Source organism: Amia ocellicauda, chromosome 1 (genome assembly GCF_036373705.1).
Source record: "Amia ocellicauda isolate fAmiCal2 chromosome 1, fAmiCal2.hap1, whole genome shotgun sequence".
NCBI classification, from domain to species: Eukaryota; Metazoa; Chordata; class Actinopteri; order Amiiformes; family Amiidae; genus Amia; species Amia ocellicauda.
Genome location: NC_089850.1, coordinates 46,405,546 through 46,422,615, shown reverse-complemented (window position 1 = coordinate 46,422,615; position 17,070 = coordinate 46,405,546). Strand labels below are relative to the sequence as shown.

Here is a 17,070-nt window from a genome sequence, read left to right as displayed (position 1 = left end):
AGCTGAGCGTGCTCCTAATCTCAGCTCGTTACCTGTATAAAAGACACCTGTCCACAGAAGCAATCAATCAATCAGATTCCAAACTCTCCACCATGGCCAAGACCAAAGAGCTGTCCAAGGATGTCAGGGACAAGATTGTAGACCTACACAAGGCTGGAATGGGCTACAAGACCATCACCAAGCAGCTTGGTGAGAAGGTGACAACAGTTTGTGCGATTATTCGCAAATAGAAGAAACACAAAATAACTGTCAGTCTCCCTCGGTCTGGGGCTCCATGCAAGATCTCACCTCGTGGAGTTTCAATGATCATGAGAACGGTGAGGAATCAGCCCAGAACTACACGGGAGGATCTTGTTAATGATCTCAAGGCAGCTGGGACCATAGTCACCAAGAAAACAATTGGTAACACACTACGCCGTGAAGGACTGAAATCCTGCAGCGCCCGCAAGGTCCCCCTGCTCAAGAAAGCACATGTACAGGCCCGTCTGAAGTTTGCCAACATCTGAATGATTCAGAGGAGAACTGGGTGAAAGTGTTGTGGTCAGATGAGACCAAAATCGAGCTCTTTGGCATCAACTCAACTCGCCGTGTTTGGAGGAGGAAGAATGACCCCAAGAACACCATCCCCACCGTCAAACATGGAGGTGGAAACATTATGCTTTGGGAGTGTTTTTCTGCTAAGGGGACAGGACAACTGCACCGCATCAAAGGGACGATGAACGGGGCCATGTACCATCAAATCTTGGGTGAGAACCTCCTTCCCTCAGCCAGGGCATTGAAAATGGGTTGTGGATGGGTATTCCAGCATGACAATGATCCAAAACACACAGCCAAGGCAACAAAGGAGTGGCTCAAGAAGAAGCACATTAAGGTCCTGGAGTGGCCTAGCCAGTCTCCAGACCTTAATCCCATAGAAAATCTGTGGAGGGAGCTGAAGGTTCGAGTTGCCAAACGTCAGCCTCGAAACTTTAATGACTTGGAGAAGATCTGCAAAGAGGAGTGGGACAAAATCCCTCCTGAGATGTGTGCAAACCTGGTGGCCAACTACAAGAAACGTCTGACCTCTGTGATTGCCAACAAGGGTTTTGCGAAAGTCGAAGGGGTCAAATACTTATTTCCCTCATTAACATGCAAATCAATTTATAACTTTTTTGAAATGCGTTTTTCTGGATTTTTTTGTTGTTATTCTGTCTCTCACTGTTAAAATACACCTACCATTAAAATTATAGACTGATCATTTCTTTGTCAGTGGGCAAACGTACAAAATCAGCAGGGGATCAAATACTTTTTTCCCTCACTGTATGTCTAGAAGGGTATTTATACACATTCAATATTCTAATACCCAGGGTGGTATAGGCGGCAATCAAATTGCTTGTTCAGTGCTTCATAGCCACAGTTGAGATTATGAATATAAATACATGTATTGTATATGCTTACTTCTTATTCTGTTCTCCCTTTGTGGTTTTCTATGCTTTGACTTGGTCTTCTTTGCCTTATGTTTCCTTTTCATTTTGACCTCATTTGATGAGTAAGAAGATGTGACTGAAGAGTGTTCACTTTTCTCTGACTCATCAGAAGAAATCTTGACACTTATAGTTTCAGCCGGAGAACCTGTAAAATCGATTAAAACAAATGTAATGTATTTCTGTTATTTATTTAACATCATACATAGATAATAGTATAAGATATATAGTACTTTTTGATTGTAATTTCAGATTAGCTTAATAGACACTAAATTAGACTTTCACAATATATCAATTCATGATTAATTTAAGTCAAATTAATCAAATAAAAATTGCTATATGCTCAAAATATTACATGATGGTTCAGTTAAGCCAGAAGGCACACTACTCTCAATTATAGTTTATCAAACAATATAAACAATATCCCATAAATTAAACAACATTTTTGCAGATGACAATACTGTGTGTATGTATTTATGTGTGTATATATAAACCATATGCCAAATTTTACATATACATACCTGAGAGACTCTTATTAAGTTGCAGCTGCAGAAATTTGTTATCAGCCCTAAGGTCCTTTATTGTGTCTTCCATCATTTTATTTTTAATTATTTCGTCCTTTAGTCCTGCTCTTATTTTTTGTGTCTCCATTGCAGCAGTAGGAGACATAATAGTGACCTTTGCAAAAACATATCCAGAACATTTATTTTACTGGTGAATAATTGTATTGTTACAGGAAATGGTTAACTTGATCAATTTTAACTATTATGTTACTGTTAATAAATGTAATTTATGAAAATAGAGCATGCATTTAAGAACTTTTTGAATATTAATGTATTGATACAACTTTAATAACTTAAAATATGTATCACATTTAAGAAAGGAGAGAAAACAGAATTTAATTAAGGAAGAAAACTATTAATGTACCTCTTCTTTTTCTTGGAGATTGTTCATTCAATATTGACTCTGGTTTCATTCCTGAAACATTTACTTTTTCTTGAGGTTGTTCTGTGTCTTCAAGCAGATGTCTGGGTTTCTTTATATTTCGATTAGTCGTCCTTCTAACGTAAATTTTCCCTGTACTATTTACAGTTCATCATATATATATATATATATATATATATATATATATATATATAGGGGGAGAGAAAGAGCTTGGGGCCTAATGGAGATCCTTATTGCTAAAGTTATTCAAATGTAACATTAAACAGTTAGTTGGGAATAAGTAAACATAGTCGTTTTATAATCGAAATCGAATCAATTATTTGGAGAATCGTTACACCCCTAATATATAAATATTAATTTAATGTTAAATTACAGATTTCTAGAATTCTTAAAAACTAATGAATTCACAAAAAATCTGTCCACTAAACACATATCATGATTAACGAGAGGCATATTTTAAAATTATCATTTGCATGTATCTTTTGTTATGGCAAGACATGTTTAAATTGTCAAAATGCTGCACTTGCGAAAGTGCTTCAGCTCCACTCCTCACACTTGCTAGACGCTCTGTGCTCAAGTACACTTGTAGCTATTTTGGGTTTGAAATGCTTTGATTCATCATGAAGTAAATCATGTAACATTGTTGATTACTTGGCAAAGCAAATTAAAGTAAATTATACGGAGGCCCTGAAGTGCAAAACACAAATGCAAAAAGAAACACGCAAAAACAAAAAGAGAAACAATTGCAAAAAGCAGAACGCAATTGCAAAAAGAGAAACACAAAAACAAAAAGAAGAACACAAATGCAAAAAGAAAACACAAAAACAACAAGCAGAACGCAAATGCAAAAAGAAAAACACAAAAACAAAAAGAACACAAATGCAAAAAGAGAAACACAAAAACAACAAGCAGAACGCAAATGCAAAAAGAAAAACACAAAAACAAAAAGAAGAACACAAATGCAAAAAGAAAAACACAAAAACAACAAGCAGAACGCAAATGCAAAAAGAAAAACACAAAAACAAGAACACAAATGCAAAAAGAAAAACACAAAAACAACACGCAGAACGCAAATGCAAAAAGAAAAACACAAAAGCAAAAAGAAGAACACAAATGCAAAAAGAAAAACACAAAAACAACAAGCAGAACGCAAATGCAAAAAGAAAAACACAAAAACAAAAAGAACACAAATGCAAAAAGAGAAACACAAAAACAACAAGCAGAACGCAAATGCAAAAAGAAAAACACAAAAACAAAAAGAACACAAATGCAAAAAGAGAAACACAAAAACAACAAGCAGAACGCAAATGCAAAAAGAAAAACACAAAAACAAAAAGAAGAACACAAATGCAAAAAGAAAAACACAAAAACAACAAGCAGAACGCAAATGCAAAAAGAAAAACACAAAAACAACAAGCAGAACGCAAATGCAAAAAGAGAAACACAAAAACAAGAACACAAATGCAAAAAGAAAAACACAAAAACAACAAGCAGAACGCAAATGCAAAAAGAAAAACACAAAAACAAAAAGAACACAAATGCAAAAAGAGAAACACAAAAACAACAAGCAGAACGCAAATGCAAAAAGAAAAACACAAAAACAAAAAGAAGAACACAAATGCAAAAAGAAAAACACAAAAACAAAAAGAAGAACACAAATGCAAAAAGAGAAACACAAAAACAAAAAGAAGAACGCAAATGCAAAAAGAAAAACACAAAAACAAAAAGAAGAACACAAATGCAAAAAGAAAAACACAAAAACAACAAGCAGAACGCAAATGCAAAAAGAAAAACACAAAAACAAAAAGAACACAAATGCAAAAAGAGAAACACAAAAACAACAAGCAGAACTCAAATGCAAAAAGAAAAACACAAAAACAAGAACACAAATGCAAAAAGAAAAACACAAAAACAATATTTTTTTCGTATTACCGAATTGCATCATCTAGAGTCTACCAGTAGAAAACGTGTCGCCTCTTCCTCCCCGCCACTGTTATGGCCAGCTGCACGCCCACACAGGCCTGAAGGCTGGTTTATATTGTGCGTCTGCGTCTCTGCGGACATGTCGTACACAGACGGTCTCAGCTGTCTGCCAACACACCTACACGTAAGAGTGACGCGTCCATAGGGGGCAGTGTCGCATAAACACATCGCAATCAACTGATAACGAAAACGGATTTCTATGGTGCACCTACGATTGTATGGATGTAAATCGACACGTACTGTTAATGACGTGTTATTTTATTATTATTACCGAAACTACACGCGCACACACATACAAATTGCATCGATCTCTATTGTCTTGCTATAGTCCTCATTGCGGCGCTTACTCAAGACGCATCTTTTCCGACAGTACTTGTAATATTAGTCCTCTATCCCTGCTAGATAGCACTTCACAGTAGAGGTCTTCACGGGTCCACCCGAACCCGAGGACCATTTTGTACTTCAGGTCCCGGGTCTGTTTAACGTGTGTAATACCCGAGTGACGCGACGACTTTACCAATTGACGATTGGCTCTTTTAATGTAGAAGGCGGGACTTATTCCGCCATATCGGTGATTGACATGAGACATATATCGGTGAGTGCGTTATTGGCGTCGGCGCGATTTTTGAGATATCGTAGTTGGAGTTCGTTCACTTTGTATCTAAATCTGTGACAGACGCGGCCCAGAGCACAATGACAGCACATTAGTAATGCTAACGTCAGCGCCGTGGCACTGAACCGGCATCTTATTATAGTTCAAGTTATGTATTATACAGATACAAAAAAACTCCAAAGCACGGTCCGGTACAGGAGAGAAGCTACTAACGTTACTAAAGTTTTATTTTCACAACTTGTAAATTAACTTGTTAATAGCGATTAGCTGTGGTATCTGTGCTGATCGGGTTCAATCGGGTCTGCGTGTCCCGGCCGGGTCCGGGTCCAGATTTCAAATAATAGACGGGTCCGAGTCGGGTCCGGGTAGCACACTGGACCCTTGAAGACCTCTAATTCAGATTTATTATGCTTCTTGATTGTTTCCTCCTTGCTCCCTGTCTGTGACCCAACATCTTGACAGCACTTAGCTTTCACCGTCAGGATGTAGGACCTCACTTACTGTACTTGTGTAAATTATAAATTGGAATTTGTAAAATGTATTTTGAATTGCTGTTTTAGCCAAATTGAATTTGTAATGATTGATGCCTTGTACTTCTCTGTATTTTTGCACTTTGTTTGCACTTATGTTGTAAGTCGCCCTGGATAAGGGCGTCTGCCAAGAAATAATAATAATCATCATCATCATCATCATCATAATCATAATAATAATAGTTGGCTAGACACTTAACACTAGAACATACATACACACATCTCTGCGTATGTGCATTTATCCTGCATATCCGTTCTTATGTTACTATATATTTGAATTAGATACATATATGGCGTTTGTGCTGTTAAACTCCTCAAAATGTATGAGATGTAAATACGTTATTCTCCAACCGCCAGACCCACAGTTCATTTGATCTGCTATAGCCCACTGAATAATATAATAAATATAGCCGACAATATGGGCTTTGTAATCAAATTAGTAATTGTGAAAGATTTACAATCATGTTGATTGGTGAAACACGCTATTTGCTACATCATATATTAATTATTATCATTATGTATTGTATTAGATTTGCACTTGATATAGCTCTCAAGTTTCTAACTTTCCTTTGGAATTAAATCCTGATCATGTTGTAAATCCGGGTCTCTGGATCAATGCCTTGATCAGTCACTGTTTGATCATGATGCTAACTGTTCATTCCGTCCATGAAAAGCAAAGTACATGTTACCTTATGTCCAAATTTGCCAAGCACGAAATACGTGGCTATTTCGTGGGATAAATTGTGAATTATGTTCACGAAATGTGAATTATATTAACGAAATGTGCAGTTCGAGGGACAAAATACTAATTATGTGGACAAATGCATTTTGTGGATGCATTTTAAATATTTTCGTATGTCAGCACATGGTTTCTCTGTAGCGGCGCTACACACTAGTGATGTGCAGTTCGTGAACGATTCATTCTTTTGATTCACTGTGAGCAGCAGCAGCACTCAGAGCCAGAGGTCTGTGCTATGAGGTCTGTTTTTGTAATGTTTTATACACTTAAAACATTTTGCACAAATTATTATTAATACTTGTAAGTCATCTTGAGGTAAATCAACAAAATGACCTATAATAGTTATTAATATTAATAATAATTGAGATACACCTATGTGTAAGACATTTATGTAACGATATATAATAATATTTCTTTGCAGACGCCCATGTCCAATCAATATATTAAATTTAATTAGATTAATCGTGTTGGCTAAATAATGTTAATGCTTCAAACTGTTGTTATCTTAAATATATATTTGTCACAACTGTATTGAACTTAATCCAGTCAAATATAGACATCGCACTCCGGCCCCCGGCACTGCGCGCCCAGCCGCGGCTCTCACAATATCCTGCTCAGCCAATCAGCGCAGAGGCTGAGACGCGCTGTAGATCTCGGAGGAGTGACGTCGGCGCGTCTGCGGGCTGCGCTTACCCACAACCCCCTGCGCTGCGTCGCTAGGCAGAGATGCATACGCGGACCGACGCAGAACAATAAATCGGCCTTGAAGTATGGCAAGCCAAATGATCATTTAGAGATATCTTAAAATATTTAAAGATATCTCTAAATCAATTAAAGATATCTATAAATGATTTAGAGATATCTGCAAACGGTTTATAGATATCTCTAAATGTACTTTTAAATGAGATATCTTTAAATGATTTGCAGATATCTCTAATAGATTTAAAGATATCTTTAAATGATTTAGATATATCTTTAAATATTTGAAGATATCTTGAAATATTTGCAGATATCTTTAAATGATTTAGAGATATCTTTAAATATTTGAAGATATCTCTAAATTATAATTTGGCTTGCCATATTGAAGCGCTGCTAGGTCAGCGACCTCTGTTCACTTCTCTGCTCTGTGCTCTCTGCACCAGAGAAACGCTCAATTTAAAGTATACGTATTGATACAGACCCGGAAATCAGACAGCTCCTGGAATTACGATTTTGAAGGTCACTCTCGCTTCATTTATTAAAAACACAAAATACAAAAAATGACTATTGACTGTAAACTCTTTACAGGGAAGTATAATTAGAAGTGGAGGTGCACTGTACAGAGCGACAACTGTAGGTCCTGTAGGCTAATTTCATATCTCGATCAAGACATATATTTGTTAATATAGAATGTAAAAATACCAGCTCTGGGACCAAATCACTTTTAAAATCAGAAATAAACACTGTGTAAACAGAGAGCTTAGCTCACATTCATTGCACCAATTGTGTATGTGTTCCCTGTAGTGTTTACAGTGAACACTGTCCTCATGTTTTAAATGTGCACACGCACAGTATTGTGTGAACAGAGCAGAGATCAGAGACACTGACCAATGACAGCGCTTCAGTCCTGTGTGGGCATGTAGCCTGTTCATAACTACGGTGGGCTTCGAAATAATGCGGCTGGCAGATGAAGAAACTAAAAAAATTATAATTTGTTTTTGTTTCTGTTTTTGCATTTGTGTTCTACCTTTTGCATTTCCATTCTGCTTTTTGTTTCTGTGTTCTTCTTTTGCATTTGTTTTCTGCTTTTTGTTTTTGTGTTTTTCTTTTTGCAATTCTTTTTTTTTTTTTTTTTTGCAATTGTGTTTTGCAATTCAGGGCCACTGTAAAATTTGATAAACATTTCTAAAAATTATGTTTTTGTAAATTATAAATTATATATTTTGTGGTAATAATTACAATCTATAAGAAAATGTGTGGAATGTGCAGTTATTAAAGTGTGTGTATGTGTGTGTGTGAGAGAGAGAGAGAGAGAGAGAGAGAGAGAGAGGGAATGCAAAAGTAAGCATGAATAAGCTACAATAATACTGTACTGTACTGTACTACTACTGCTACTTCTAATAATAATAATAATAATAATAATAATAATAATAATTAGTAGGCACCACAGTGTAGGTCCACAGTGAACAGAACACTATTAATAATGATGAGAGCAATATGTTCAATTTAAATCCACACTTTTCTTGGTGTCCTATGACAAGATGTTGTGTCCCATGTTTCATAGCAGAGTGTTATAACATTGTCTTATATTTATTTATACCTGCATTATGACACTTTACCGCCAAAATCTGGAGGAATCATTCTATGACATGTGGCATGTATGGTTGTGGCACATATTTCATAGTGAGTGCTATAATCAGGGCACTTATGTGCCTTTTATGTCAATTGGAAAAATGGTTATGGCAGGTTATGAATGCATTATGGCTGTGTTATGTAGGCTTTATGCAGGCTACATAGAGGGTTGTTCAAATAAAGCGTTACCGTGTCGATCAGGCTTCTGAAAAGACTCCATAAATACTCACTGGGGAAAAGGAACGGCTGTGGTTTCACTGTTGAGCGATTTAAAGAACACCCAAATGCAATATTTCAATTTCTTGGCTATTCTTTTTTCATTCCTCTATTTTCTCAATAGTAAGCAAATACTTTTGGCTGGTTTTGTGTGAGTGTGTGCATTTCTTTTGCCCGGGCTCCTCTGTTATTGTAGCCTACAGATATGTTTCAGGAATTTCCTCCATATTATTGGAGGGCAAAACCTTTGGAAAACATCATGAATCTTATCCAAACAGCATTTTCCACCAAACCAAATTTGCCACACTATGTCTTTCAAAAGCAAAAAAGCAAAAACAAATTGCTAATGTTACAAAATGAAAAGGAAACATTTACACTGGTTTTAGGGACTCTTAAGTTAGCATCTTGAAAGACTTATGTCACAATTTACAACTTAACCCTGATATTTTTCTGCATTTGCCGAGCCCACTCTTTATTCCAGCAAAAGGTCATTCTGGGCAGACTATTAACAGCTTTAAGTTAATGCAATTTGAAAGGAAATTGACATTGCCAGGGACTGTAAATAAACTTGGTGGCAAATTGTGCTTGTATTCCCGTACCACACTGATACCCCTCCTGGCACCTTCACAAATAACCTTGAGAAATGGTGTGCTGTAGTTGGTTACAGTTTCCCTTTAATCCCATTACTCCATGCAAACAAAACATTAAACAAATGTCAGTCTTGTGTTTCAAAACCATTTATTTTTTCAGAAATATGAAAAGACCTTTTTAAAAAGTCAACCTGTCAAACATTATTTCTGAACTAAAGAGAGAATAAAGAGTATAAGGACTCTGGCTGTTCTGTTACCTCTGAAAGCATCTTAAAATACATCCAAGAGGAAAACAGGCATTTAAATGAAAAAACGAACAAACAATTTATACACTAATCAAGCTACATATCTCATATACAGTCTTGCCAGTCTTTTATACAAATGTGTCTGGAGTTTGTGAATTGCACGGACATTGTCAGGTCCTCAGCTTTCATTGCAGTGCCTTTCAGCTCATGCATTTTAGTGCAAAATACAACACCATGGAACATGTTCAAGGATTCAATTTCAGCACCAATATATTGTCACCACTGAAAAACATCCACAGGTTGTGTGATAGATGGATGGATCGGTAGATATATAGCTATAGAAGATATAAAGTCCAGTGGCAATTATGTTGTTATAAGCTGTTGAATGCAGTAAGAATAAATAACATGTTAATATTAACACTAACATAGAAGCCATGACTATTTTTTCTGAAAGCTAGTGCACTTCTGTAGAGACTGGAAAGTACTTATTGATATGATCAATGCTAGAGGTCTACTAGAGCTGTTGTCTGCTAAAAATGTACTTTTTTTTTTAAGCACAACAAATCCCTTCTTAAGAACATCTTAAAAGGGTATTGGTCTCATTTTAGTGGTTTCCATAGCACCTTTTTCAATTTTCTTCCATACCTGAGCTGATGTGACTCTTGTTGGTTCCCTGACCTGGACCCTGACCTCATACTGACAATTAAATAATTTCCAGCCCAATGATGTGATAGGACTAAAATAATTTATTTAAAAAATATATTTGAACAGAAAATAGTTATATTTAAAGTAACAGTCCCCAATAATTCGTTCTCAGATTTGTTTTTATTATCATACATTGTCAAAATGTATGCCAACTATATTTCTGTTAAAGGTATAAAAGTGTCAAGGTGATATTTTACAATACTACAAAGTCCTCTCAGTGGACCTGTGTTATCCAACACAAGAACTCTTTCGTTAATAAGTTAGTACTTTGTAACAAAATTATTAATACTTTGCTTTACTTTGCCAACAATAAGCATGTGTTTTCATCAAATGTTACCTTCGAAAAACAAACATTGCATGAAGTAGTTATTTTTTGGTGTGTGCAGTCCAGCTATGGTGGGATTGAAGATGGCAGCAAAATAAAATACAATTAAGTAAATTGACCCCAGCAGGCATGCTTTTGTTTATCATATATACAGACTGCTTTAAAAAAGTGCATGATAGTGATAATATACAATGTTTTTTTAATATTTGGAACTCTTCATTTGAAAGCAGTATGTGTGTCTCTTTTGCCCAGGATAGCCTTAATTAAATTGGAACAGTTTTTTCTTTTTTTCTTTTTCTTTTGTAGACTCTTCTGGGTTTGATGGGCCGTTACCACTTTCCAGGAATAGGAACTCCACACTCATACCAGCCCACGAAGGGGTGAGGGGTGCGGCGGCCGATGGACCCAAAACTCATTGGCTCCTGGCGAAACGCGCGGAAGTATCCTGCAACAGAATTCAGAATAAGATTAATAATTTCAGACAAGTTGGTATCTGACCATACAGGGGATGGTCTGTTGAGTTCAGAAGGGATCTGATACAGTACATTTCAAATCACAAGGTTACATTATTACAAATTGCACGGTGCTTCAGCTGTTTAGCTATAGTGTTGGTAATTAAAATAAGGCTCCTTTTGAAGAAGGGACTGATTAAAAGTCAGTAGCAGGTGCATCCTGTATTCACCTTGGACGGATGGCAGGTAGTTGGAGAGGTTGTGGGCACCAGTCCTCCCATCCATGTGCGAGTCTACAAACTGACAGTGGTCCTCACCATGTCCGTATGTGTCTCCAATGCTGTAGAAGGTATCTAGAAAGTATCAAATATCATATATGACCCCTTAAGAATCATGATAAGTGGACAGCAACATTTAATACCATTTCAACATCCGTGACTGACATTACATTTTCAGACGATGAAACAACTCATGAAAAAATAAGTAGTGATCCAAATCCACTTGGAAAGTTGCAGATAGTTGAATACAAACCAGTTTTCCACATGTTTCTCTATAACAAATCTGTGGAAGTCCAGCATTCCTTAGGCAAAGTCCTGAACTGCCCAATCGCTGCCCTATCGCAGCAGTGATGGCAGCTTTTCACTACCTTGCTGCAGGTGTAGGTGAAGTCAGTGGGGAAGTGCATGCAGTGTGAATGAGCCAGAGACTCTCATAGTGTCACGTGTCAAACAGCGTCAGAAGAAATTAAAATAAAAGACCATTAGACTTTGAGAAGTGCGCATGAGAAAAACACTCCGTTTTGCATATACCTTTCAGTCCTTCAGACATGAAGATTTTGTACCGCAGCGAGTTGCAAAGGACTACACCAACAAATTTCCGGTACCAGGTACGCTTCACGTATTGACTTCCCTTGCAGGTGCTCTGTGATGGGTTGTACTTGAAGGTGAAAGGAATCCAGATAGGCTCTCCCCCTGCAATAAAACAGGCATCCCTCATCAGATCTACATGTCCCACCATCTTATCTTCTATTAAGACTTTGCAGTGGTAGCTAGGACACAGAGCTGCTGAAGGGAGTGATTTGATTTGGCATGCCACTGTCACTGGCACTTTATGCACTACAAGTAGCATCATTAGATGGTAACAAGTAATGTGATACCCTATCTTAGCCTATGAACAAATAAACATACAATTTATTTTTAAAACCTTTCAGTTACTTTAAATCTAGTTAGTTTTGTTAAACTGTAAATATTGAATGCTTCCTGTACAGAAAGAAAGAAAACAAATGGCATACAGTGATACAGTGTCCGATGCTCATGAGAGAGTAAATATTAGGGTTACGTACCAGGAGGTCTCACTATAAGCAATGGGTCATCTGTAAGAAAGAAACGAACACCAGTCAATTTCAGTTTACTTTCAGAGATCCAGCACCACATAGCAGCTCCCACCGCTGCCAAAGCGTGCGTCCCGAGTCTGACTGAAGAGTCCCTGAGGAAACATTTGCCTCCTGACTGAAGAGTGGAGTCACTTTTATGGACGTTCACTTTAATTGGAAAATGGTATTACATTAAATCATCTTTTTAATTAAATGAAACCACACTACCACATAAAAACCTTGGTTTCATGTAGGTTAATACAAATCTACTTAATAAAACCACTACTGTATTCTGTATATATATTTGGGTGGAGTATCAACCTAAACAATGAAAAAATCAATGTCCATATAACTTATATTATTTTGAAAGCATTCATTTTTTTAGCTCTAACTGTACAGTCCAGTGATGTATTTGTTACAATCATATTTTAAATAAAAAAATATAAATAAATCACCATACCTGATTCAGTTACATATGTAATGGTTTCACTGATGGGACCAAGGCCAAATATATTCTTTGCCTGGACTCGGAAGTAATACCTAAAAAAATATTTAAGTGTTAGCTTTATTTAGTGTTAGCTGTATTTCATCCATTTGATATCACAATCATGGAAAAAGCTTACAGTGCAAATTGTAATGCTGGCTTGAAGGATTCATCTATGAACTCCCCATTTATATTTGAGTTTTATTTTCAAGTGTTAACAGTCTTTTCCACTGTGGCACTTTACATTGCCTCATGCTGTGGTGGGAAGAATCAAGCTATATAAATTCTCAGTTCACTACATTTTATTACCTGCTCAAACAATATAAAATCAACAATTCTGTGTTGAATTAGATGGCAAACGTTGGACCTGTAGGAATCCCAAGTATAATAAAAGAATAAAAATACTCCAAATTGACAATAAAAACAATAAAGCCTAAATAAGTAATAGCTGGGGTGAGGTCACCCTTTTTAATTGATAGTAAAAAATGAAATGCCTCTGTTTTCTCCATTAGCAGAAAGAAAGGAAATGGCTGACAGAACCAGGCCGCTGTGGCCTTGTCAACTGTTTCCCTTTCATCCTGAGGAAAGCTTCCAGGCTGTTGAGCATGGGACAGCAGTTCCTTTATGAGGAAAGGAAAACTAATTTAAGTCTAGGTTTTGACTGGCTGCAGTATGTTTTTTAGGGTGCTGGGAATGTGTTGTCTGTATTTGCGCATCACTGTGGAAAGTGTGAAGAGCGGCACACTGTGGTGTTTCTTAAGCAAACGAACATGAGGCAACAATGCGCACAGCACTGACAGCATATACAAGTAATACAAGCCTTGTTTTTAATTGCATTTCTGATTTATTGTCCAGCAAAAAGTGATTGTAATACGGCAAAGCAAGCCTTGCCGGGTATGGCTATTAGTCAGTGAAGAATGATGACAAATACCGGCATTGGAGCTCAGACTGTTCATATGCATCTGGGGCTAGTATGAATCTAAAACTGAATCTTGTACTAAAATAGGTGATCATTTGCTATTTATACCCCATTCATACTGAAACAACTGCCGACTTTATGGTGTCATATTGTTGCCGGCAAGGTCTGTGTAAATGGGTTATTGCTGGCATTCTCCATTTTCTGTGTTAATGGGTACATCCTGCAATTTGCCGGCATTCAAAGCCAGTGTGAATGGGATGTAACAGGGAAAAAGCAGGCAAATGTTTCTGAGCCACTGATGGGACCAAGGCCACACAGACGGAGTGGCAGACTGCAGTGGGCTCTTGGCCTCATATCAATAGAAGAAGAAAATACCCAGAGGCGCCCTGGGCAGTGTGAAGTTTGTCATGACAGACAGGTGGTGTGACTGGATAATGGGGACAGGGCCTAAAAATTACGTAGGGTAAACATTATGTAAACTTTCATTTATTTTGGCTGGTAGCTCTTTTCCAAATATCTTTTAATGAAAATGGTCTTTTGAAATCAAGTTTTTATGACTGATCACACCCTTCCACTCAATATGACGTACAGCGCTGTGGTATTTGTTCTATAGGGCCTGTATGCTGCTCTGGAATGATGTTAAAAAAATCACTGGACAGCAGCCAACACAAGTTTTTTTTTTTTTTTTTGCTGCATTCCCATAACCTGCACTGTGTACAGAAAGGCATAGATTGGTCTTTCTGATCATTCCACAAACAAGTCAGGAAAAATTACAATTGCAAAATAAAAAATGAACTTGCAAAAGCTGACATTGTCTCAGCGTGGTTACAAATATTGTAATACTGATGACAGGAGGGTTAAAAGGAAAGACATCTGAAGCACACTGAATGTTTGATACAGATAAACAAGAGTAATTTCAAATCTAATCAAGTACAAATTAGGGAACAAGTTAATTAGGGGCAGAACGATCAAATTGGCAAAGCAGGGGTTATTATTGCACATCATCTTACACTGAAATAATAGAGAAATCTCAATAAATACTCATTGTACAGATCACTGTAAGATAAGCTCATCATATTTCTTCTCCCAATTGGCAGCACATGAGTTTTCAGTTTAACGTTTTCCCTTTGTGTGACCTCTTTGAAAAGTGAGATTTCTTTTGCAGTGATGGGAGAAAAAGGGAAATAAATCACATGTATTGTGTGTGGGAATGGATTGAGTGTGGATTTTACTGGCAGCAACATTGAATTGAAAATCTGATTCCTGTCACTAAGCTGATATAAACTAAATATGTTGTACGAATAGAACGATTACTCGATTACAAAGTTCATGAAACAGAGTGGGGTCAGGCTGCCGAAATAGCATTGAGCCAGCAGTCTAAGGTAGTGACCACGAACAAACCCTGTGCTGCAGGGCTAGCCTACACTTAGTTAAGGCATGTGATACTTTTACAGACACAGATATCAGTCTGAACAGCAACCAGTTAATCCCATTGACAATAAATACACAGCTTCACCAGGTTGCTTATCTGAAATATTGGCTTCGTAGCTTAAAAAATAGTATGTGACATTTTAGATTATAGCTGCTACCTGCTGTCATTCCTGCATTTTCAAGGCATCTTTATTTTCAGTTGCTACCTTTCCCCATAGGTAAGGAAGGGACGAAAAAGTTTAAACGTTATTGATCTTTTCCTTCTTAACTCCCCATTCTGATTTTCCCTCGTCACCTGACCGATAAAGCCACTGCTGATCGAATAGGTTTTTGTCATTCTGCAACTTAAAAACACAGCCAGACAAACCAGGAAGCCCATCTCTGTCGCAGGCAAACCTGGAGCCCTATTTCTATACGAGGCAAACAGGCCTTTTCTTTACACAGGTCTTAATGAGGATGTTTTAGCATAAAAAAACACTAAATCTATTTTGAGAAATCTGAGAATAACTCACCTTGAGTTTGGCTTCAGGTTCTCCATGGGCAAAAATGTGCTGTTGGCTGAGCTGGACGACCACCTGTTGTTCAAGACATCATCGTAGGAAGCACTGTGTACCATATACCCTGCGGTTGAGAAAGAGAACATTGTGGTTATTCATTTTTATTCCACTGTGGATCTACCCTATTTAGTATTATTAGGTTTCCCAACAGTGTAACCCTCACTTTCAGTTGATCAGTAAAGGTTTTATGGAACCCCACATTTTATATTAGGCACTCTAAGAAACAGAGAAAGTTACAGCTGAATATTACATAGAAGCAGTTTCTGTGTTTTACATTGATTATTTATTCAAAGCTAACTTTTTTGGCACTTCTCCTGCTTTACTGTGCTGCACTGCTTATATTAAAGGATCATTAAACATCATTTGAAACAGGTATAAGACATTATGACTTTCTGCAGGAACAAATACAGTAAATGGTAAAATGATTATGTAACTGAAGAAAATAGCCCACCTCAAAGAGGAATGCTTACATCATACAGTGCTTTGAGTGGAAACTATTTGCAGTTACACTTTCCCACTCATCAAGATCAAATATATTTCTGTCAAATATTTCAGGGTAAAATTTTACTGCTGGCTGATTTCCAACACACCTGGCTCTAAAGGTGCAAAGTGATCTACTGCTGGATATGTCAAGGAATAATAAAGAAAACATACTGAAAAAAGCAAAACAAAATGCTGGTGGCTTGGGTCAATTGACATTCTTACAATGCATCTAATATTAAATAAATCATTACATTATGTTAATCAGGAGGAAGTATATCATCTTGAAAATCCTTCCAACTAAGTAAATAATAAATAAAATGAATTGTCTCTTCTAAGGATTAAAATCCTATAGTCTTACTACAGATCTCATTTCAACTGTCAAAGAAAACATAGTTTCTTTCTTACTGAGGACTCTGGGCTGTCTGAACAAGCATTTGCTTTATTTTACACTGAACTATCATCCGAAATTAAACTTGATTCTATTATTCCAATATTGGTTATTATTGCAAATTTTTAATTGTATTATAATTTGTGGGGGAATAACTAGATGAAAGAATAAATGTTCTGTATTTAAGACATTTTTGTTAAATGTGTTTGTGGAGTCACCAAGAGACACAGTAGGATGTGGGACATGAATTTTCGAATGGTGAATTGCTTCAGGAAGTAACATTTCAACACTAACACGCA

At 36.8% G+C, this 17,070-nt stretch overlaps 1 protein-coding gene and 1 long non-coding RNA gene across 2 annotated transcripts in view; one reads left to right on the top strand and one right to left on the bottom strand.

Annotated features, from left to right (window-relative positions):
• LOC136751535 (uncharacterized) overlaps positions 1-17,070 on the top strand; it is a 59,028-nt gene that overhangs the window by 24,716 nt on the left and 17,242 nt on the right. The window lies entirely within an intron of this gene.
• fndc1 (fibronectin type III domain containing 1) overlaps positions 9,542-17,070 on the bottom strand; it is a 38,650-nt gene continuing 31,121 nt past the window's right edge. Inside the window, exons 16-21 of the mRNA XM_066707207.1 lie at positions 15,856-15,964; positions 12,970-13,049; positions 12,480-12,509; positions 11,947-12,108; positions 11,368-11,490; positions 9,542-11,130 (exon numbers count right to left, since the gene is read on the bottom strand). Coding sequence (XP_066563304.1) covers positions 11,015-11,130; positions 11,368-11,490; positions 11,947-12,108; positions 12,480-12,509; positions 12,970-13,049; positions 15,856-15,964 — 620 coding nt within the window. The 3' untranslated portion in view covers positions 9,542-11,014. The remainder of the gene's footprint in view (positions 11,131-11,367; positions 11,491-11,946; positions 12,109-12,479; positions 12,510-12,969; positions 13,050-15,855; positions 15,965-17,070) is intronic.